Source organism: Poromitra crassiceps (assembly GCF_964638095.1).
Source record: "Poromitra crassiceps genome assembly, chromosome: 29".
Lineage (NCBI taxonomy): Eukaryota > Metazoa > Chordata > Actinopteri > Beryciformes > Melamphaidae > Poromitra > Poromitra crassiceps.
Genome location: NC_139641.1, coordinates 15,029,640 through 15,054,161, shown reverse-complemented (window position 1 = coordinate 15,054,161; position 24,522 = coordinate 15,029,640). Strand labels below are relative to the sequence as shown.

General features: G+C 42.3%; 1 protein-coding gene across 1 annotated transcript; it reads left to right on the top strand.

Moving 5' to 3' along the window:
- The first annotated feature begins 384 nt into the window (after positions 1-384).
- Positions 385-4,040, top strand: LOC310800177 (uncharacterized protein). The gene is made up of 5 exons (XM_083662761.1): positions 385-484; positions 2,031-2,147; positions 2,232-2,375; positions 2,825-2,938; positions 3,073-4,040. The coding sequence occupies exons 1-5, from the start codon at positions 439-441 to the stop codon at positions 3,258-3,260; spliced, it is 609 nt and encodes a 202-aa protein (XP_083518887.1). The 5' UTR covers positions 385-438; the 3' UTR covers positions 3,261-4,040.
- The last annotated feature ends 20,482 nt before the right edge of the window (positions 4,041-24,522 follow it).

Sequence of the window (24,522 nt, the reverse complement as noted above, 5' to 3'; positions counted from 1 at the left end):
TGGTAACATTTAGCAAAGCTGAACTGAGCAGAACACATTGCCTTGAATGAAGCAGCGGTGTGAAGCGATATATAGTACCTAGTAGTATTAACTACAGGATCGAACAAATCCTCAAAATCGCTCATGGTGAGTTGAACCAATGCAAAATACAACCTGATTTTGATGCTGAAGCAGAAAACACGGGAATGAATCAAAAGTTCTGCAGAGAACCACCAACACCAGTAATTTGCAGTGTGTCAGCCAGCAGGATGAGAGAGACTGAATGAGACACAGAAAAGCATATTTATGCACACAGCAACCATGTGATAGGCTGCCTAAAGGGGAGTGCCACAATGTGATAGGCTAAAAGTGCAGGTGAGCAAAGGTGTATGAGTAGCAGAACTATTAAAGCTGACTGCCCAAACGTTGAGCCACTTGGACTCCACCCACCATCCTGAAATGCATCTTCTTATTCTGATCATAGGGAGTGTACTTCTCCCCAAAGGTAGGATTTTTTTTGATTGAAGTCTTGTTATCTGTTTTCCTTTGAGTATTAAGGGTTTTGTATAGTATATAGTATATAGTATATAGTATATATATAGTATATATATATATATATATGTGTTTTGTATAACATATAGTATATAGTATATATATAGTATATAGTGGGGTCCCACATAGTAGTTGAAGGGGAGTAGTGTACATTTAGTGTCAACAAACCAGGTTCTCTGTAGAAACCCTTCAAGAACATTTCAGAATACTGAAACACAAGAATATAAGTAAGAAAAAAGTATTTGGATTCAAAGGTCGAATTTTAGAATCTACCGATTTACTAAAAAGGAATGCTGCTTTGGCTTCAGTGTCGTCTGGAAAGGTGCTCCTTGCAGTTTGGGTGACAGGATCATGTTTCATAACAAAAGGCTTTTGTCTGCTTGTGCAGATGATAGAAGAGAGTCTCATCGTTCTTTGTGCGTGTTCGGTGTTTACATTACGTAATATCACACAATATTCTGTGGGCCTCGAGAAATCACTGAAAACGCTCTGAAACTCTGGCACTGGGAGCGTCCGTTCTCCAAAAGTTGCTGGCACTTTGATGAGTTAAAAGTCAGGCAGCTTAGCAAATGGATGTATAGCTGCAAGCAGCCATGACAAGGGTTTAAGCCTTTTCTGAACGGTACTGAGGTCGCAAAAAATGTCTGTGGTTCTCATGACACGGTCCACATATATCTCTTGATATATCTGCCAAGTTTTCTGATCATTGAACAAAAAGATGTGGAGTTATGGCCTTTTTTGTTAGGCCACCCACATTCTTGGTGTTTGCGTGGGGCCCCTTTTGGTTGAAATGCACAAAATTAAGTACCCATGGTCTTTGATGATATCTCTAAACATGTTCCCAAATTTTTGTGACGATTCGATAATCGGTCATGAAAGAAACGTGTTTTCCAAAACTTTCAAAATATCTCAAAAACTCGAGGGTCCTTGAGGCAAATTTGTAGACTAAGGTCAGCTGAACACGTGGAAAGAAGTTGCTTGCAAATCCGACAAACATCGTGGAAGTTATGGCCTTTCAAATTTTTAAAACTTTTAATTTTAATTTTTTTAATTTTTAATTTTTTCAAGTGGATCCTATCAAAAATGGAAATCTATGGCTATGGGATGGGTAGCATTTGGGGAAATGTTGGTGCTTTTGTCAGAACTGTCCACATCCAGCTCAAATCTAGTGCTAAGCCGCCCGACTAACAGTGCTTTTATGCTTTTGTCTGTGCTTATGTGTACTCCTGCATTGCGTTTATTAATGTTTTATAACTTCATCCTGCAGATGAAAATGAGCCTGTATGGCTAAGTCAGACACATTTACATGATGGACTCAGGTGCTCATGTTAATTAATGTGCATTGTCCCCTTTTAAATTATATTATACTCAAAGTATATATGCAGGGGCTGTGCAGACTGCCACCGCCTTTGGTGTCTGCTTTCATCACTCTGCTTTACATGTTGATATTACAAACAAGTCATGTTGAGCTTGTCTGACTTGTTCACCTGTTCCCTCAGTCTACACCCTGAATTGCTATGAGTGCGTCGCTGGACCCTCAGGAACCTGCACAGCCACAGAGACCAAATCTTGTTCCCTGGGTCAATGTACAACATATAGCATCGCTCAATACATGGGTATGTAGCTGTGCATTTTTTTTTTCTGCAACTAAGAGTCTGGCATTTGACATCATTTGACAAAGGCTATTGTTTTTTGTGCAGGTCAAACAGAACTTTCTAAAGTGACCATAATGTCTTGTGGTGTCGCTGATCGGTGTATGAGCGGCTCCATGAACTTTGGAATCACCAGGACCTCAATAAGCAACAAGTGTTGCTCCACTGAACTCTGCAACAAAGCTGCCGCTGGTAACCTCCTTATATTTACTGTTTTGATCATCACGCAATCTCCGCCCATGCCTTTAATCTGGAAAATTGTCAATTAAGACACATTTAATAATACACATTTATTTGTTGTTTTCTCAAGACATTATTTTCTTGTGTTGTTGTTGTTATTGTAATCTGTGTGTGTGTGTGTGTGTGTGTGTGTGTGTGTGTGTGTGTGTGTGAGTGTGAGTGTGTGTGTGTGTGTGTGTGTGTGTGTGTGTGAGTGTGAGTGTGTGTGTGTGTGTGTGTGTGTGTGTGTGTGTGTGAGTGTGAGTGTGTGTGTGTGTGAGTGTGAGTGTGTGTGTGTGTGTGTGAGTGTGAGTGTGAGTGTGTGTGTGTGTGTGTGTGTGTGTGTGTGTATGCTAAATTGCTCAACAAGGCATATATTGATGTATGGAAGCACTATAAACAATCTAAGTTTCATCTTCCAGCGGCCAGTACACCTTCTCCCAACGGTAAGAAGTGCTATGGCTGCAATAGCCAGGGGAACTGCATGAGTGTCCTAAAGTGCTTGGGGGATGAGGACCGCTGCATCTCAGCAACAGGTAAACAGGTCTATATGACATCAGACGACTCACTCCAATTCACATTCCTCAGCTCAGAGGAAATGTTCAGTGATGCAGTAGAACAGATGGGTCAAACATTAAGCCCATCGCTAACATTGTTTTCCTTCTCATAGTGGCAGGGCAGGGCCTGAGGGGCTGCGGCTCCAAGTCCATCTGTCCAGGACTACTGGGACCGGCAGCAGCAGCCGTGGCACAAGATGTGAGCTGCTGTGAGGGTGACATGTGCAACAGCGTCGGCAGCATCAGCGTCAGCCTCCTGCTCCTGCTGGCATCAATGCTCTCTTCTGCCCTTTTCTTCTAAGTGATGGAGACAAAATAACCTCAGTGTTCAGTTTCCCTCCTCACCTCTGTATGGCCTCACCTCATCCTCCCTCTTCATGTCTCATATCTAACCTCACCACTCATCCTCCCTCTTCATGTCTCATATCTAACCTCACCACTCATCCTCCCTCTTCATGTCTCATATCTAACCCTGCCTGTTACAGTGTCTGTTGTGTTCTATTTTGTGTTATATGTTAAGGTCTTTCTCCACTCCTTTTCTGTGTATGCAGCACCTTGTGGACGAGATGTTTGGACTATCCACTACCCATGACCACATTCTCTTCAGCTTTTATGCACAGGATGTTTACATATATATATATATATATATATATATATATATATATATATATATAGGGACATACTGTATTCGGTGTTGCTACGCCAACATAATGGGCACTAACATGCACTAACTATGTTTTTAAGCCTTCCAAAATGAAATAGCCATCTACAGTAAATAAAGGCTTTTTACTTTCTGCCAGAAGAGTGCGTTGGACCTTTCTTTTTTGAACCTTTGTGATCCTCATCAAAGAGCACCTTCACCTTGTGGACCTCCGAGCACTCTGGACCTTTGTTCTTCTTCATAATTCTCATAATATCTACTTAATTTGATGAACATTTGTATAACGTATAGCCAGGCAATGTATGACAAATGAACATAGGCAGATTTCCCTCTGCCCTTTCCATCAAGCCCCCACCCCCCCCTTATGTTGTTTGCATATTACCTATAAAGTTAAATTAAACAGCAACTGATTATACTGTATGTTTGCATTATATAAGTGTTAGCAACAGCTCTCTCCAGTTGCTGCCCTATTGTTAAACTATGTGTCTGTAAAAACTAATTTGCTCATACACACCTTTCTGGGTTTTGGGTGATCGGATCCTAATTGTTTTGTAATTAGAAACATTATTAATTGATTGTTACTTTTATGGTTTTACTTGCTTTCCTTTTTTTTTAAATCAGATAGAGGCACACACACAAAAGGCAGAAAGGCAAACAAAAAGTTTAACAAAAAATTAGAAGTAATGTTTTTAATTATACTGATATGATATATTCTATTTTTAGCTGCGACCAGCAGCTTTATACGTCACTCTGTCGGTCAGTTGGTTGGTTGTTTGATTGATATCGGTTGGTCAGTCCACAAAACGTTCACCACCCTTTAGCAGGCACAGTTTTCACCCTAGGAGGCTAACATTTGCATGGAGGTCAAGTGTGTGTGTGTGTGTGTGTGTGTGTGTGTGTGTGTGTGTGTGTGTGTGTGTGTGTGTGTGTGTGTGTGTGTGTGTGTGTGTGTGTGAAGATGTGTGTTTATGTTCATGCCAATTGGCTAAGAAGGGGAGGCAGTGGCTGAAATTGGACATAATCCAATCAAAATTCACTTATATGGGGGGGGGGGGGATCCTTCTCAAACCTACTAATGCTACATGTTACTTATTCCTTCTCAAACTACTTCCTACATGGTGCTAGTCTATCAAAATATCTTAGCTGTCATTGATTGTGTTGCATAGTTGTTTTGTGTACTGTTGACAAAATGTGATATTGTAAGTTGCCTTGGACAAAAGCGTCTGCTAAATGACGTAATGTAAATGTAAATGTAAACTATCAAAACAGCAATACTTTAACAGATTGAATTGACGAGACAGCACATACGACTTAGTAATGAATCATTTTAAATAAACGTGATCCTAATTCAAAGCTGTTATATAGCTTTGTAAGTCAAGGGGCTGCAGGTCCAGGTACAGTGATGGGGCATGAGCTCAGCAGCATGGGCCTGGAAGTGCCTGATGTATCCATGATGTCTGTCTGTCTGAAGGACTGGAATCCTACAATTTACAGCAACATTATTTTAAATAACTTTCTTTATTGGAAGAATTGATATTTTTCACAAGTCATACTACAAAAAGAAAAAGAAGTCTTCCTTAAAAAAAATTACACCCCCCCCCCCCGCCCCCCCATTTCCCCATAGCCCCACCCCTTCCCAAGGAGAGATATGTTTACCAGGTCATGTTGATAACAATACAGTGATGGTGATCATACAAAGTACACATACATAAATAAAATATGAATACGTATAAATGATTGATAAATAAATTCACCAACATGTAAGAAGAAATAAATAAAAATAAAATAAAAATAACATAAGTTAAGCTCAGTCGTCACGACCAGGCAGGGACGTCAATGACTCAATATGATTCAGGAGAGATCTTGATGGAGAATCTAAGCTTCTCAAGTTTGATGGACAGTAGAGACTCCTTCAGCCATCTACTGTGAGATGGAGGGTGAGCATTTAACCACTTAAATGGTAAATGGTAAATGGACTGCATTGCAAAGGGACCACTACATAACCTGGTCCCAGGGGACTGGGTATTCATCCGAGACTGCAAGAGGAAATCGTGGAAGACAGCGCGCTTGGCTGGCCCATATCAGATACTACTCACCACACACACAGCCATCAAGGTGGGAGAGAGAGGAACGTGGGTACACGCCCAGCACTGCAAGAGAGGACCGCCGCTAGACCTGCCTGCTGAAGGTCAGTAGGCCTGCCCATCACGAGTGGGGCCCACTCAGTGCAGCTGAGTGGAGCTTTAACGAACTTGGGAATGACATTCGTGAGGTCACAGTGACCTTGACCTTTGACCACGAAAATCGAATCAGTTCATCCTTGAGTCCAAGTCGATGTTTGAGGCAAATTTGATGAAACTCCGTCAAGGCATCCCTGAGATATCGCGTTAACAAGCTTGAAAATGGCGTTCGAGAGGTCACAGTGACCTTGACCTTTGACCTTTGACCACCGAAATCTAATCAGTTCATGCTTGAGTCCAAGTCGATGTTTGAGGCAAATTTGATGAAATTCCGTCAAGGCATTCCTGAGAAATTGCGTTAACAAGCTTGAAAATGGCGTTCGAGAGGTCACAGTGACCTTGACCTTTGACGTTTGACCACCAAAATCTAATCAGATCATCCTTGAGTCTAAGTCAATGTTTGAGGCAAATTTGATGAAATTACGTCAAGGCGTTCCTCAGATATCGTGTTAACGAACATGGCCTAGCGCAGTTAGTGGGTGTGGACCAGCGCACTCGCTATCTTGGTATCGGCGCTACACGCAGCCTCAACCATTATAACCGCGCCTTTTAAGCGTAAAATTATGCACAGTCCGCTCATTGGAGAAGTGCAGTACGCTTGCCTTTTAAGCTCCAATTCCAGGAGAAATCCGGTAAAACCAGACAAAGCCAAGCCTCTGCTCCCCCCCCCCTCCCTTCATCCCGTCTGTCTGTCTCCATATATAGGCTATTATTCCATATTATTATGCTTCTCAAACCAATCTAACTGCAGTTTAAATACTGCAAGCATGTAAATACGCTACACTATAGCAAGATCAAAGTGAAAAGAATGTTCTAAATGCATCAGCTAGAAAAATATAGCCTATCCCTATATGATGAGATTAATTAGATTGGTGAAAGTTTGTCCAGAAAGATATCGTTTTCTCTCCCCTGCTGCAGGTAGAATGATGCACATAAATATACCCTACATTATGTAAAGTCATTGCATAAATGTGTGTTTATTGTAAAACTAAATGTGAAGTAGGGCCAAGTTATTGGAGCGGACATCACAGTAGGACATGACAGTAGAAGCGCATTCCACTGTCACTTATCTAAATCACGTTAAATCGACAAGGGATATATATAGGCCCAGGAGTTCAAGTTCAAGTTCAAGTTCAAGTTTATTCGTATGTCCCAGAAGGGCACTTTGGTTCACATCAGACAGTAGTGGATAATTACAACATCATTACTAGTTTGAGATTAGTAATAACGGCACACTTCAGAATTGAGATACATTATTACTAGTTTTAAAGTAATAAAGGCACACTTCAATATTATACAATACATAAACATTTGTTGCATTATGTACAGATTCCAAAGGACCATCTGCTGCCCTCAGCCGGGTCGCCACGTGCGCAGCGCCACCGTTGCATTAGCTCCTCAAACAACGCAAGTGGCTCGCTGTCATCAGCGCCAGATGGATGTATATCGGAGGAAGAGGGAGAGGGGGGGGGGGGTGGGGTGGATGATGCAAGGGCTGAACAAGGCCGGGGGTTTGGGGGAGGGGGAGAGCTCAGTTGCAGACGAAAACATCAGGAGAGCTGCGTCCTTGGCAGTAGAGAGTCCAGATTAGGATGAAATGTTTTGGTTGCCTGGAATTCCTTTCCGTCACACAGACCAGGGTCACACAGACCAGAAAGTCAACAGCAGGTGTCAAGTCTCTGGTTCACCAACATTAGTTCATATTCTCCTTATTGCAGATCAAGTGGAATTTCTCTGATATATCCAGATATAATCCATTTTTCACAGTTCAAATTCACAGTTCAAATTCACTGACCGCCCATCTCGATTTTCATGACGTCACAGCCTAGGGTCAATCGCTGTTGTCTTCCCGTGTCCCGCGGCGAAAGCAAGCTGGGCAGAGGGTGGAGGTTCTCCGGACCCCAAAAAGTTTAGTTGATTTGCGTTGAGATACCAGCTTAGTAAATCCAATAAATCCATATTTGTCATTTCGAGTAGACGAATGCAAGTTTGCTCTGGGAGTTTTGCAGGCAGGGGCAAAGAAGGGAGATAAGGGAGAGCGAGAAAATAAAGCGACTGCCCTGTTCAAGTGCTGGATGCAAGAGGACATATATGTTTCACATAGGGTGTTTCACATAGGGTTTCACATAGGGTGGTGTTTTCATTTCGATGTTTTATTTGGTCCAATATTGAAATGTTCTACAATTGCAGGTTGTGTTACCATTACACATTATTTAGATCTACCTCTATTTCGGCTCATTTGGTTGCTATTTAGTAGCGAAATGGAGTAGCACAATGCATGCTGGGACATTACACAGGCAGTGAACTTACAACTTATTTTTCCTATGGGACGTGTGTTGTGTCTGTCTGAGCGAGGGAGTCAGAGAGAGACAGAGAAGGGTGACAGAGAAGAGTCAGAAGAGCGCTCCTCACAACTGGCGCACTGAATAGGCCTGGTTTTCAAAAGCGCAAAGTGCTAAATTTACGCCAGGTGCGAAGATATCATTAGGCCGGCATTTAAGGCCGACACGCCCATTCTCGCCCATTCAGGGAGTGCGCCACGCCCATTCAGCGTAAAGCGCATTTACCAGCCTAAAGCCATGTTGATATCTTCCCGAGACAGGCGCAAGGCACGTTTTTTAGCGCTGAAGGCCCGTTTTAGTGCCGAAGGCCTGTGGGAGAATAGGGGCCTAAGTGTGCAGCTGCAGCATTTATATATAAAAAAATAAAATAAAAATTCAACTGAGCATGCAGACAATTAAAATAAGGGTGCAATGCGTGCTTTTGCACCCCTGTAAAACCGGGCCTGGCCCTCTCTATCATCAAAGTTGCCCATCCCTAGCCTACATAAAGAAACAGATGCACATTTCAAGAGCACTGCATAGCTGTATGTATGAGTCTTAGAGTACTTGTTAAATAAAGTGAGGCAGCTTAAGTAGTGATACTAGGCTAAGCTGGATCCAATGTAATTCATATGAAGTCTGGGGACAATAACTAGTGTAGTGATATTTGACTATAGGTCCATCGCTATAGTAATCAATAAGACTATCATCCCATAGTTCTATTCCATTATGAACGTGTGTGGATATGGTTTGTGGCTGAACAGTGTCAAGGTGCCTGATTAGGAACAGTGCCTGAGAGATGATATGTTGTTGTGATGTTTCCATGAGATGGAGCTACGAATAGCCTTTGTGTCATATCAAGCATTCGGGGAATGAAGTTCATAGAAGGTCAGTGTTTACTAAGATGGGAATAACTTATTGTGATATGTTCATCTGCTTATGACCATCACTTTGTGCGGGCGGGGTTTTGATGTGTATAAAACATTGATGGAAAGAGGAATATGTTTTAGCGACATTGGCTGGTAATCACTCACTGCTGAAGCTCCGAATAAAGCATCAAACTGGGTCACTTGTTTCCGGAATCAGTGATCTCTGATTAGTATATCATATCATATTCATATTAAGCGTAAGAAAATAATGAACTTGTGACTTGCAAATACAACAGGAACATGCATAAAGGCGGTGTTATAGGGAGGTATGTGCAGAGCAGGTGACCCAAATTCAGAACAATGAGGCAGCAGGAGACATTGGGCCCTATTCTCCCACAGGCCTTCGGCGCAAAAAAACGTGCCTTGCGCCTGTTTCGGGAAGATATCAATATGGCTTTACACTGCCAAATGCGCTTTAGGCCGAATGGGCGTGGCGCAGTCCCAGAATGGGCCAGAGTGGGCGTGTCGGCCATAAATCTCGGCGTACTGACATCTTCCCACCTGGCGTAAATTTAGCGCTTTGCGCTTTTGAAAAGCAGGCCTATTCAGTGCACCAGTTGCGCGGAACGCTCCCCTCTGGCTCTCTCCCTCCCCTCTGGCTCTCTCCTCTGTCACCCTTCTCTGTGTCACTCTCTCCCTCTCTCCTCAGTCTGACAGGCACAATACGACTGTCTCTCTCTGACTCCCTCGCTCAGACAGACACAACACACGTCCTATAGGAAATAGCAGTTGTAAGTTCACTGCCTGTGAATGTCCCAGCATGCAATTGGGTACTCCATTTCGCTACTAAATAGCAACCAAATGAGGCGAAATAGATATAAAAGGTCGATCTAAAATAATGTGTAATGGTAACACAGCCTGCAATTGTAGAACATTTCAATATTGGACCAAATAAAACATCGAAATTAAAACACCACCCTAAGTGAAACATATATGTCCTCCTGGGCCTATATATATCCCTTGTCGATTTAACGTGATTTAGATAAGTGACAGCGGAACTCGCTTCTACTGTCATGTGCTATACTGTGATGTCCGCTCCAATAACTTGGCCCTACTTCACATTTAGTTTTACAATAAAAACACATTTATGCAATGACTTTACATAATGTAGGGTATATTTATGTGCATCATCCTTCCTGCAGCAGGCGAGAGAAAATTATATCTTTCTGGACAAACTTTCACCAATCTAATAGGCTATATTTTTCTAGCTGATGCATTTAGAACATTCTTTTCACTTTGATCTTGTTATAGTGTAGGGTATTTACATGCTTGCAGTATTTAAACTGCAGTTAGATTGGTTTGAGAAGCATAATAATATGGAATAATAGCCTATAATGGAGACAGACAGACTGGATGAAGGGAGGGGGGGGGGGGGGGGGGGGGAGAGCGCTTGGGTTTTGTCTGGTTTTGCTGGACCACTGGAATTGGAGCTAAAAAGGCAAGCGTGCGATTCGTTTATTGCACTTATCCAATGAACTGACGGTGCATAATTTACGCTTAAAAGGCGTGGTTGTAATGCGTTAGGCTGAGTGGAGCACCAGCACCAAGATATCAAGTGCGCTGGTCCACGCCCACTGATTTGCGCTGCGCCAGGCGCTCAGCCTAGAAACTACGCCGATGCAACGATAGGGGCCAATGAGATAATGCAAATAATGTTTAAAGCAAAATCAAAGTCACTCCCATTCTCTGTGCAAAAGTTATTTTCAATACGGGACAGCAAGTACGATCTAAGAGGTGTGTGCAAGTTTAATGTGCAAAATGCTAAAAAAAAAAAAAAGTTTAATGTGCAAAATGCAAAAAAAAAAAAAAAAAAGAGATTAAAAGGAGATGTGTTTCCACTGTTGGGGTGAAAGTTTGGAATGATGCACATATCAATTTGAAGATGTGTAATTCGCTTTTGGTTTTCAAAAAAATGGTTTCTGAAGCTATTTTTGAGCGTTATAAGTGTGAATAAATGTTCTGATGCTGTTAAAAAAAAAAAATCTGTCTTGTAAACATTGACTGTTGCAAATTACTTTTCTGTTGTTTTTCTTTCATATTGGAGGAGAGCTTAACCGAGTAGAAACTAGGTCAGGCATAATATAAGCATTTTGCTTCTGCCTGAGCCTGTTCAGTCTCTGGTTGTTTTGACTTTGTTTATACAGTGATTTTGTTATTTATAATGACATTATAAAAAATTACATTACATTACAGGCTTTTCAAATAAACAAAGGCTCTTACTGGCATCTCAACAAGCAGGTTATATATAGACCGTCTCTAGACTAACATCTGGGGAAAACTGGGGTGCCATCTGTTGGTGAAACCGAAACAAGGCAGACTGACAGGGGAGAGGTACACAAGGGAATCTGAAGCAGAGCCAAGAGTGTATTCAGGGTGAGCACAGCAGACAGTTACTGTAGGCCTAGATCTTTGAGAAGAGTGAGAAATAGGTGTGTCATTGATCCTCGTTGGGGGATGGAAAGATGTGAGTGTCACAGTTTACAGATTAGTGGGCGTGGACCAGTGCCAGGGGCGGACTGGGATCATAATTCAGGCCGGGCATTAGATACCAAGCAGGCCAGGCTGATATGGGCTGACGCGCGTGCCGGCGTCCGAAGGGCGGCGGCGAAAAATTTGGGCCGTTTGAAGCCCAATTTGGGCCGTTTGAAGCCCAATTTGGGTCGTTTAAAGCCAGATTTGGGCCGTTTGAATCCCGATTTGGGCCGTTTGAAGCCCAATTTGGGCCGTTTGAAGCCCAATTTGGGCCAAGTCCAATTTTACAATGAGATGCACCCACTTTAACCCTGAATAAAGTAATAAAACCACTAGTAAACCAGTAGGCAGCGCCTGGCCTGCTGTTCAGTGAGTGGCCTGGCCTGGCCTGCAAAAAACAAAAAAAAAAACAAAAAAAACATTTGCAGGCCAGGCCAGGCCAGGCCACCGGGCATTTGCCCGACGTGCCCGATTATGCAGTCCACCCCTGACCAGCGCACTCGATATTTTGGTGTCGACGCTACACGCGGCCTTAAGCATTCTAACCACGCCTTTCAAGCGTAAAATTATGCACAACCTGCTCATTGGTGAACTGCAGTTACTCAACGACGTTCTTCCTTCCGAAGCTCCGATCCACTCGATCCATGTCCGGATTTTGGCTGCATGCTGTCATCTCTTCATGCCAATTTGGATATCTCAGCACATCACAGATCATAGCCTGGATAAAACAATTCAACCTACAGCCAGGCAAATACAGATCTGTTCAGCAGGGCAGATGGTCTCCCTGTAGCCTACAATATAGAACGTTAACTATCGGTGACATTCCTGATATGCATCCAATTCCATTATCTTTATGTTGTAAACACATAACTTTCACAATAGTGAACAACAAGCACCCCCACTCGGCTCATTCAGGGCAGGTAGTTTTATAACTTTTAGACGACCTGCTGCACAGGCTAAATGATGCACATAAATATAGCCTACATTATGTAAAGTCATTGCATACATGTGTTTTTATTGTAAAAGTACATGTGAAGTAAGCCAAGTCTTATTGGAGCGGAGTCCACTCAGCGGACATCACGCTATCACTCATCTATATCACGTTAACTTTGCGAGGGATATATATACCATCTGGATTACATATATGTTTCACATAGGTTTGTGTTTTCATTTTTATGTTTTATTTTGTCCAATATTGAAATGTTCCAAAATTGCATCTTGTGTTAACATACATATTATTTATATCTACCACTTAGTCTATTTAGGCTGATTTGGTTGCTATTTATTGTCAAAATGTATTAGCCTCAATGCATGCTGGGAGATTTCACATGCGTGGCTTTGGTAGGGGGAGTGCACAGGTAGGTTGATGCAACAGCCTCTGAATGACAGGGGCTCAAAACTACAGTATAACAACTTTTTTTTCATCAGTCATTGTGCCTGTCTGCACGAGAGAGAGGGAGTGAGAGAGAGAGAGAGAGGGGGAGAGAGAGTGAGATGGCAGAGGAGAGCTCCGCGCAATTACGCACAGTAGCCTAATAACCGGCGCACTGAATAAGGCCTGGTTTTGAAAAGCGATAAGCGCTAAATTAACGCCAGGGGGGAAGATATCGATAGGCCGGTATTTAAGGCCGAAACGCCCATTCTGGCCTATTCTGGCACTGCGCCACGCCTCTTCGGCGTAAAGCGTATTTCGGGGACTAAAACCATGTTGCTATCTTCCCGAGGCAGGCGCAACGCACGTTTTTTTGCGTTTAATGCCAGTTTTTACGCCTAAGGCCAGTGGGAAGATAGGGCACGTGTGTAACAGTCACAAATGCCTACTACATGGCTTTTGGAACATTATTTGGTTGCAGTAACAGATTAATCCACTGTAGCGCTTCTTGTTAATCTTGTTTATATTAATTTACGGCAACAAGTTGCTTTATGCTACTGCCAGCTACAGTCTCTTCTCTTCAGTATAATGCCACATGGACTATTTACACCCGGGTGCAAATAGCATCTGCCTTTTGAGAGGGGGGAGGGGGGGGGGGCCTGAATGTGCCACTGTGGCACAGTCACACAGAAATGTCTTCACATTAATCAATATTTTCAAGCTACAACTAACAAAGTATCAATATTTTTTCCCAAGTCTCTGTGTATAATAACAAAGCTACAAAGTGACAACAACTACATCTGAGTGACATACAGTTATCCTCTCAAACTCCACTATGAAACTCACAAAGCCCTGGTGGCTGAGTGGTTAGAAAAGCTGCGTGCTTCGCAGTCAGAAATTTAGTGGTTTGAATCCAAGTCAAGTTTATTTGTATAGCCCTAATTCACAAGCATGTCTCAGAGGACTTCACAGAAAATATGTCTAGCTAAATCTAGCTGACACAACAGTAGCAATTACAGTAGTAATAATAACAAGATTGAACAATCATATGATAGAGAAAGGGGAGAAAAGGGGGGTGGAATGTGAGGGAGGAGAGAACAGGGAAAGGAGGAGATGGCATGCTTTAGAATCGAATGGGTGCCATGCTTTAGGATCTTCCCCCCACACACATAATCAGAATCAGAATCAGAATCAGAAAGACTTTAATGATCCCCGGGGGGAAATTGGGACAAGTTACAGCAGCTCGCACTCAGAACACACATAGCATAACACAGTATCACACAGTATCTCCCTAAACTTAAACAGTCAGTACAATACTGTAAGTAAAATGCAGTAAAATGCAATAGATTAAACTAAAATAACGTAGAGTAAGTAAAGTATAATAAAGTAGAATGTACAGTATGGCCCCTATCGTTGCATCGGCATAGTTTCTAGGCCGAGCGCCTGGCGCAGCGCTGATCAGTGGGCGTGGACCAGCGCACTTGATATCTTGGTGCTGGCGCTCCACTCAGCCTAACGCATTAGAACCACGCCTTTTAAGCGTAAAATTATGCACCGTCAGTTCATTGGATAAGTGCAATAAACGAATCGCATGCTTGCCTTTTAAGCTCCAATTCCAGTGGTCCAGTAAAACCAGACAAACCCAAGCCTCTGCTGCCCCCCCCCCCCTTCATCCCGTCTGTCTGTCTCCATATATCGGCTATTATTCCATATTATGATGCTTCTCAAACAATCTAACTGCAGTTTAAATACTGCAAGCATGTAAATACCCTACACTATAGCAAGATCAAAGTGAAAAGAATGTTCTAAATGCATCAGCTAGAAAAATATAGCCTATTAGATTGGTGAAAGTTTGTCCAGAAAGATATAATTTTCTCTCGCCTGCTGCAGGAAGGATGATGCACATAAATATACCCTACATTATGTAAAGTCATTGCATAAATGTGTTTTTATTGTAAAACTAAATGTGAAGTAGGGCCAAGTTATTGGAGCGGACATCACAGTATAGCACATGACAGTAGAAGCGCGTTCCGCTGTCACTTATCTAAATCACGTTAAATCCATAAGGGATATATATAGGGCCAGGAGGACATATATGTTTCACATAGGGTGGTGTATTCATTTCGATGTTTCATTTGGTCCAATATTGAAATGTTCGACAATTGCAGGTTGTGTTACCATTACACATTAATTTAGATCGACCTTTTATATCTATTTCGGCTCATTTAGTTGCTATTTAGTAGCGAAATGGAGAAGCACAATGCATGCTGGGACATGCCAGGCAACTTACAACTTATTTTTCCGATGGGAAGTGTGTTGTGTCTGTCTAAGCGAGGGAGTCAGAGAGAGAGAGAGAAGGGTGACAGAGAAGAGGCAGAAGAGCACTGGCGCACTGAATAGGCCTGGTTTCAGAGAGAGACAGAGAAGGGTGACAGGGGAGAGGCAGAATTTATATATTTATATCATTTATATAAATGCAGGCCAAGAGCACTGGCGCACTGAATAGGCCTGGTTTCAGAGAGAGACAGAGAAGGGTGACAGGGGAGAGGCAGAAGAGCGCTCCTTGCAACTGGCGCACTGAATAGGCCTGGTTTTCAAAAGCGCAAAGCGCTAAATTTACGCCAGGTGGGAAGATATCATTACGCCGAGATTTAAGGCCGACACGCCCATTCTGGGACTGCGCCATGCCCATTCGGCCTAAAGCGCATTTGGCAGCGTAAAGCCATATTGATATCTTCCCAAAACAGGCGCAAGGCACGTTTATTTGCGTTTAAGGCCCGTTTTAGCGCCGAAGGCCTGTGGGAGAATAGGGGCCCATGTGTCAAATTGCAGTTATTGCACACTGGAATTATATTAAGTCAGCTTGCCCATTACATGTGGCTCAGCTAAGGCACAGTTCACTAACTATGACCAAGCCACAAATAATTGATAGTTTGTTAGGGAGAATGGGGATGAAGGGATGGGGGAAGGGATGGGGGGAGGGGGTGATGGGATGAGGGGATGGGATGAGGGATGAAGGGATGAGGGATGAAGGGATGAGGGATAAGGGGGTGAGGGATGAGGGAAGGGATGGGGGGAGGGGGTGATGGGATGAGGGGATGGGATGAGGGATGAAGGGATGAGGGATGAAGGGATGAGGGATGAAGGGATGAGGGGGTGAGCGGATGAGGAATGAATGGATGACTTGGAGGAAGTATGAGTAGATGTCTCGAGGAACCAGGGAGTGAGACTCTGGATGGGGGAACTGCCTCGGCGATGGAATCTTCATGGTCTTGATGGCTCCATCTTATCCCCGGTGGTTCCTAGGCTGAGATAGAAGATTAAGGGGCTGGGTGGGAGGGATGAGTTTGGTCTTGAGACGAGAGAAAGGATCTTGGTTTGGGGCGTATATATAGGTGGAGCGAATGATTGAATCCAGGCGGAGCAAGGGATTGCCTGATTGAATGATTGACTGAGTGATTAGTTGTGGCATGGCCTTGTTCCCGAACTTTAGTTATAATGTTATTATAACTTCATTTAACCTATCGGCTGACTCAGTCTCAGGGAGACTGAGTGTCTCCGAGGTGCTCTTTAACTCATTGAGTGCCAGCCACTTTTGGAAGACGGATGCTCCCAGTGCCAGCCCTTTCAGAGCGTTTTCAGTGATTTCTCGAGGCCCACAGAATATTGTGTGATATTACTGTACTGTTATGTAAAGACCGAACACGCCCAAAGAACGATGAGACTCTATTGTATCATCAGCAAAAAAAAGTTTATTGATATCATTTTCCGTTATTTAGTTATCAGCCGGAGAAGATAGGTTGTTTTCAGCAAAAACAGACATTTCAAATTAGAAGCTGAGATATTCAGCCTTTTGTGAAATGAAGCATTTCAAGCACATCACTGACTCTGAAGCTAATATTTTCTGATGTAGTAACACCTCAAAAATAATTTCCTTCAATAAAACAGCGAAAACAAAGGAATTTTGTTTGGTAAAATAATATTTTTTAGCTGCAACCAGCAGCGCTGACCCCTGCGTGCGCAGACCCTACACTTTCTTGCTGGTCTTGATTTACTGCTGGTGGGCATCAGATATTCTAGCTTGCCAATCTGTCCATCGAGCCTGCTGTCTGGGTCTGTCTGGGTCGGTGTTGTATGCTGCCCTGCGTGCCCCACCCCCCTCTACTGCAAACCCCTCCTCCGTGGGTGTGTCTCTGGTGGCTCTGGTGGCTCTCTGCTGAGTTTGCTCTGCACTGAAAACCCAGCTTTTTCACAGCGTTCCGCGCGTATTTGTCACCGGCTTCCAGCGCTTCCAGTTGAGAATAATAACAACTCCACAACTAATCATGCGGATGGGCTATCGCAGCGGACACGGAGGGGCTCAATTGTGGCAGCAGATTGGCTGCTGCAGGCACAGCTAACGTTATGCTTCATGCATATCGATGCATACCGATGCGATTTCCGTTTCCCCATGACTTCTTCTCTGTTTTTTCCTCGCCTTTCTCTAATCTGGAGAGCACTGTCGCCACCTAATGGGTCCGTAAAATAGCTTTTACACATTCAACATCCACCATACTTTCACAGGAGATGGATCAGGCTTTGATCCACGTCCCACCGTCAAAAAACGCAATTGACGACATTGGCACTCAACGTTACTATTTGAATTGACGACTATAGTCGTCATTGGCACTCAATGATTTAAGTGAGGCGTTAAAGAGTCCAATGGCCACAGGCAGGAATGATTTCCTGTGCCTCTCTGTGTTGCATCTAGGTGGGATCAGCCTCTCACTGAACGTGCTCCTGTGTTTGACTAGCACACCATGGAGTGGGTGAGAGCAGGGGCGGACTGCATAATCGGGCACGTCGGGCAAATGCCCGGTGGCATGGCCTGGCCTGGCCTCCAAAAAATAAATAAAAATATTTGCAGGCCAGGCCAGGCCACTCACTGAACAGCAGGCCAGGCGCCGCCTACTGGTTTACTAGTGGTTTTATTACTTTATTCGGGTTTAAAGTGGGTGCATCTCATTGTAAAATTGGACTTGGCCCAAATTGGGCTTCAAACGGCCCAAATCGGGCTTCAGACGGCCCAAATCTGGCTTTAAACGACCCAAATTGGGCTTCAAACGGCCCAAATCTGGCTTCAAACGGCCCAAATTGGGCTTCAAACGGCCCAAATTGAGCTTCAAACGGCCCAAATTTTTCGTGCGTCGGCCCGTATCAGCCTGGCCTGCTTGGTATCTAATGCCCGGCCTGAATTATGATCCCAGTCCGCCCCTGGGTGAGAGTCATCGCTCATGAGTGAGCGTAGCCTGGCCAGCGTTCTCTTCCGACACCGCTGTCAGAGAGCCCAGCTCCAGCCCCACAATGTCCCTGGCCTTACAAGGCATGGGAGAGAAGGCCAGGCCGGGGTTTACCAATGTTTACCAATGTAATTACAAATGGATCATACGTTGTTAGGGTCCTGTAAAACAAAGGGTTACAAATTGTTTTTATTTCACTCTAAAAATATCGTGAAACATTAATGAAACATCAATAAAACAGAAGATAAACAGGTCATTTATACATCGTCTTTTAGATTCTAAAAGCTACTGGACCTTTGTGCGTCAGCCAACAAAAACAACACCAATAAACCCGTGTTCTCGGAAAAAAACGTGTGGCTTTACTGAAGGCCGTCGGCAAGAAGTCACACACCCCTTTGCAACAGAAAAGAAGTTCTCCTCGAGGCTGATAGGACGCTGTTTGGGCGGATGATTCTTGTTGCAGAGAGCAGGCAGCTGCACGTGGTGGAAGTTTTAGCCCACTCACTTGGACCGTTGCCTTGGGCCCGAGCCAACAGGGATGGGTCTCTCCGTAAATCCCATGACACACCGATCAAACATTCTCCAAACAAACACGGACAAACACAGCTGTTTGTTTGTTTGGTGTGCCACGGCCGTCTGTCTTTTGTTTGGAATTGTTCGGCGATGACCACCAAACATTGTTGGGTCAGATACTCTGTTTGGAATGCACTCATTTACGGGCAGCGCTTTCGCTGGGCGTGGAAAGTCAGCCATGTTCAAACAACTGAAGAATAATAAGACCGTACAAGACACATAGTTGGAAATAGGTCTCTGATGACCTATTTGGAAAGCTCCAGGAGGTAACGTGCAGGATGTAAGTGCCTTCGACAAACTACCTGCCTTCAATCAACACAATTCAAGTCAACAGGCTTTGCTAACAGCTGTTTTGTGCAACGCAGTGGAGAAGTTGACTCCATTCAGCCTCACCCTTGTGAGGATTCTCTTCATGCGTGCCTAGTTACGAGCAAGGTGCCAGGCGCCTATTTGGCGAAGGTGTTTTGGAGTACACTCTCAGTTTACCACATCCGGATGGATCATGGATGGAGGATTCACGATGGGGATGTGGCCATTGAATGGATGCCAGGTATACGCCTGCACCTGAGGCTGTGTTGGACCTGCTATCGTTGTCGGGCTGTGAATCTTCACTGGCCTCACGATTCGATTCGATTACGATTACCGATGCATCTCGATGCATCTTAAATCGATGCATCACTTTTTTCCCCCAGTACATGATTTATTTTTTCTCACTTTCTTTTTTCTCACTGTGTGGCTACTTTGAAAATAAAAGTGCATTTGGAATTGCATTGTATTATGATCCAAATAAACAACTGCATGTACTACCATTATAATTTATTCGATTATTATTATTATTATTATTTTTAATAATTGATTTTTGACATTTGTGAATCGATGCAGAATCGTGCACGTCCGCATCGCGATGCATCTTATAATCGATTATTTTTGACACCCCTATATCATTGCCTTGCGTATGTGGGTGAAACCTCTCGCCAGTTACGCACCAGAATGAGCGAACATAGGAGCAACATTAGAACCGGCGATGAGCGGAACCCTGTTGCTGCTCATTTTAAACAGGCTGGCCACAATCTCAACTCCTTTCACTGTATAGGTGTGGTGGAGCAAGTGAAAAGACCCCCCAGAGGAGGCGACCATGACAAGTTGCTCCTACAGCGAGAAACCTATTGGATTTTCTTCCTAGACCCCACGTCCCCTCAAGGTCTGAACGAGGAGTTTGACATAAAACCATTTTTATAATTGTCATTATTCTCCTTTATACAGTCTTAATTTTTGTATACAAGCTTTTAGCTTTAAACTGACGTGGTAACACTTGTTTCCCCACATACTATTTTCAACATTTATGTATTTTATTGCAATTACTGAGGATTGTAGGCTACTTGTATTGTGTATAAAAAAACGACTGATTGCACCTTTATTTTTGGCCGCGCAGTCAGGTCGTTTTAAGGTACTGGTTACCTGCTATTGGCTATGCACTTTAGGCTTAATTGACTCACGGCAGCTGCCGTTAATGTACTGTCATCAGCCCTTGTCCCCATATATACCTGTGTTTGTCTTCCGTCATGCCATTTGCCTGATGAAGACCCTTTTGTGTGGGTCAAAAGTTTGCAGTAGCTGTTTAATGAAATATATTGGAGCTGCTCCAGTGTGCAGGTATTTCTCTATTTTTTCTATATTGTGCTTCTGTACCCAGCACCTGGCCTAACAAAAGGTTGGATGTGCACACAAACCTTCTATTGAACTGGAGCTGCTCTCCTACTCATGTGTACGATCGTGCAAATGACCTGACTGCCCGTGCCTTGGAAATGGTCTGAAATGCACAGACATGTGTGAGCTGCAAAGCAGCAGCAACTTTACTTTACAATATTACTTTCTGTGTAGAGTATATTACACTACTTTTGCATTACCTTTACCAAAACAACAGCAGCAGCAGAATGACATCGCCGCCCCCGAACCATCCTGAAAAATAATGTCAACCGCCTTCAAGTCAGTGTAAATAGTCCAAAATTCTAAATGTTATTCTTTTCCTTTGTTATTGTCATCTGTAGTGGTTATTTGCATAAAAACACACAGTTTGATTAGGAAATGATTGTATCTTTTTTAAATATGTGCTTTGATTAAAAAAAAGTAACTCAATTTGTAACTTGAGTTACTTGTCACAGTAACTGGTATAATATTACTGAAATCCTATAAGTACTATAAGTAATAAGTTATATTACTGAGTTACTGCTAAAAGTAATATATTACATGTAATATGTTACTTTTGTAATGAGTTACCGCAAACACTGTCAGTGTTGGGCAAGTTACTTTCAAAATGTAATATACTACATATTACTAGTTACTTTCATTTGAAAGTAATAAGTTACTTTACAATATTACTTTCTGTGTAGAGTAACTCGTTACTTATTACACTACTTTTGCATTACTTTTACCAAAACAACAGCAGCAGCAGAATGACATCGCCGCCCCCGAACCATCCTGAAAAATAATGTCAACCGCCTTCAAGTCAGTGTAAACAATCCAAAATTCTAAATGTTTTTCTTTTCCTTTGTTATTGTCATCTATAGTGGTTATTTGCATAAGAACAGACAGTTTGATTAGGAAATGATTGTATCTTTTTTGAATTTGTGCTTTGATTGAATAAAATGTAACTCAATTTGTAACTTGAGTTACTTGACAAAGTAACTGGTATAATATTACTGAAATCTTATAAGTAATAAGTTATATTACTGAGTTACTGCTAAAAGTAATATATTACATGTAATATGTTACTTTTGTAATTAGTTACCCCCAACACTGGATTTACCCCACCCTGACCATGCCCCCTAACCTTGCTTGCAAGATGGATAACCTCGCGAGATCTAAAGAGATTCTCTGAAGCTAAACCGTCCATCTGCAGCGTCAGGTTACATGCCCCCAGCCAGCTACCCTATTGTTTATGACGAGACACTCGTTTGAGTTGACTGCTGCCTCGCCTGGAAAGCATGAAGAGAGCAGTGTTGGGGGTAACGAATTACAAAAGTAATATATTACATGTAATATATTACTTTTAGCAGTAACTCAGTAATATAACTTATTACTTATAGGATTTCAGTAATATTGTACCAGTTACTTTGTCAAGTAACTCAAGTTACAAATTGAGTTACATTTTATTAAATTAAAGCACATATTTAAAAAAGATACAATCATTTCCTAATCAAACTGTGTGTTTTTATGACAATAACAAAGGAAAAGAACATTTAGAATGTTGGATTGTTTACACTGACTTCAAGGCGGTTGAAATTATTTTTCGGGATGGTTTAGAGCGGCGATGTCATTCTGCTACTGCTGTTGTTTTGGTAAAAGTAATGCAAAAGTGTAATAAGTAACGAGTTACTCTACACAGAGGGGTAATATTGTAAAGTAACTTATTACTTTACAATGAAAGTAACTAGTAATATGTAATATATTACATTTTGAAAGTAACTTGCCCAACCCTGGAAGAGAGCAGCTGAGTGCAGTCAGGCGAGGCATCAACAAGTCGAACACTGACTGCACCCTCACTGCTGCTTTTCTTCTTCTACAGTTTTGTTTAATAGCGGTTTGTAAACAAATTAAAAGATGCCTTAGCGCCACCCACACTCACTGCTCAAATGACCCAGCCCTTCAGATTAACAAGATATAACAGAATGTCATATCCTGTAAAACCCCTACAGTTTCACTGACTCATGTGAAAAAAAAATATATTGAACACACATTGTGCACACTTCAGGGCTAATTTATCTTTATTTTATTTATTAATGGGTTGTTAATAGTTTGGTTGATAGTCATCTTACAATGTATTGTGCCATTATTCTTGTCACTTGTCACATGTTGTCTATGGAGGCTCCATAGACAACATGTGACAAGTGACAAGAATAATGGCATATGGTGAAACAATACATTGTAAGATGACCCCCTCCGTGGCTTCTTAACCCATTGATACCTGATGCAGCATTTGCGTGTATATCCCTCATTTGTGTGTGTATCCCTTTAAGACTGCAAACCGCGTCATACGCGGTTCGCGGTCTTAAAGGGATACACACACAAATGCTGCGGTATCAATGGGTTAAAGACACGGAAGGAGCAAATCAATCTAAAAGAAGAAACCCTTGCCTCCCGTTGTCCAGCAGCTTACCACTTGTTGCCGTCAATAAAATCTGTTGTCACCCATACTCTTCTAAATGTCTAATTAGAGTCCTATTTTAGATCTTTGATTTGGGTCAACTAATTTTAGCTAATTTTCCTATTAAGGTCCTATAGAGCATTATGTAGAACATCACCTTGCCCTTCAGCAAGTTACTTTTAAAATGTAATATACTACATATTACTAGTTACTTTCATTTGAAAGTAATAAGTTACTTTACAATATTACTGTCTGTGTAGAGTAACTTGTTACTTATTACACTACATTTGCATTACTTTCACTGTAATAACAGGAGTAGCAGAATGACATCGCCACCCCGGAACCATCCCGAAAAATTATTTCAACCATCTTGAAGTCAGTGTAAACAAAAAATTGTAAATCCTGTTATCCTTGTTATCCTTTTACTTTGTTATTGTCATCTATAGTGGTTATTTGCGTAAAAACAAACAATTTGATTAGGAAATGATTATGTGCTTTGATTTAATTTTTTTTTAACTTAATTTGTAACTTGAGTTACTTGACAAACTAACTGGTATAATATTACTGAAATCCTATAAGTACTAAGTTATATTACTGAGTTACTGCTAAAAGTAATATATTACATGTAATATGTTACTTTTGTAATGAGTTACCCCAACACTGCTCCTTAGATCCCAACATCTGCAAGCACTCGGCTTCACACAAAGGATGAAAGGTCAATTTCTTCAAGTGGAGTCTTGCGAAAGACCTTTGCAACTCCAACAAGAGCTTCTGGGCGATTCACTCTCTTTCTCCATTCGGCTTTTGTTTCCTCACAATTCTTCCAGCTGTATTGAGTATTCGTCACTATCAGTACGGTCTCTCTAGCCTGGGCGCATAATGTAACAGTCCTTATTTTCGGTAGCATGTCCCGTATAATTCACCCTGGACAGAAATGGGAACGCACTGATCTTTGCTAGCATATTATGGACTACACGACAATACTCTACACCAGGAGGCAACATGGCTGGCTGTTGGGTTATTTGTGTAACCTGTGATACCAATGTTATGGATAATTTGCAATGATATCTTTTTATGACATATTGGAAAAAGAGGGAAAAAGAAAAAATAAGAAATAATAATGGAATGAATATTCATTTTGAGCATTAGATAAGTGCTCACAACAGTTTGCTCAATTCTCACTTTCTCAGTACACAAAAATATAGGTGGCATCCAAGTTTTCATAATCAGGGGTGGAGGCTTGAAAATACATACAATATGTTTTACTGGCTCATCTATTCTACACAGCAACAGTAGCTGCTGGTATCCTGGCAACCACAAGGATACAGAAAACAGACGATTAAAAATGTCACCAGGCTCTTAGCAGTGGATATAAACATAGATATTAAATTACTATAGATGGGTCACCGCAGGCTCTACCAATTCGAACAACTGGTCGCAGCAAGTCTCCTAAATGCAAATGTTCACAGGGTCCCCCCCTCCCCAACTTGTTTTCTTCTTCAAGCAGGCTTCACCTCACATAAACCTCTGACCTTACTCATGCTGACTCTTTGGGGATCAGTGTTGGGGGTA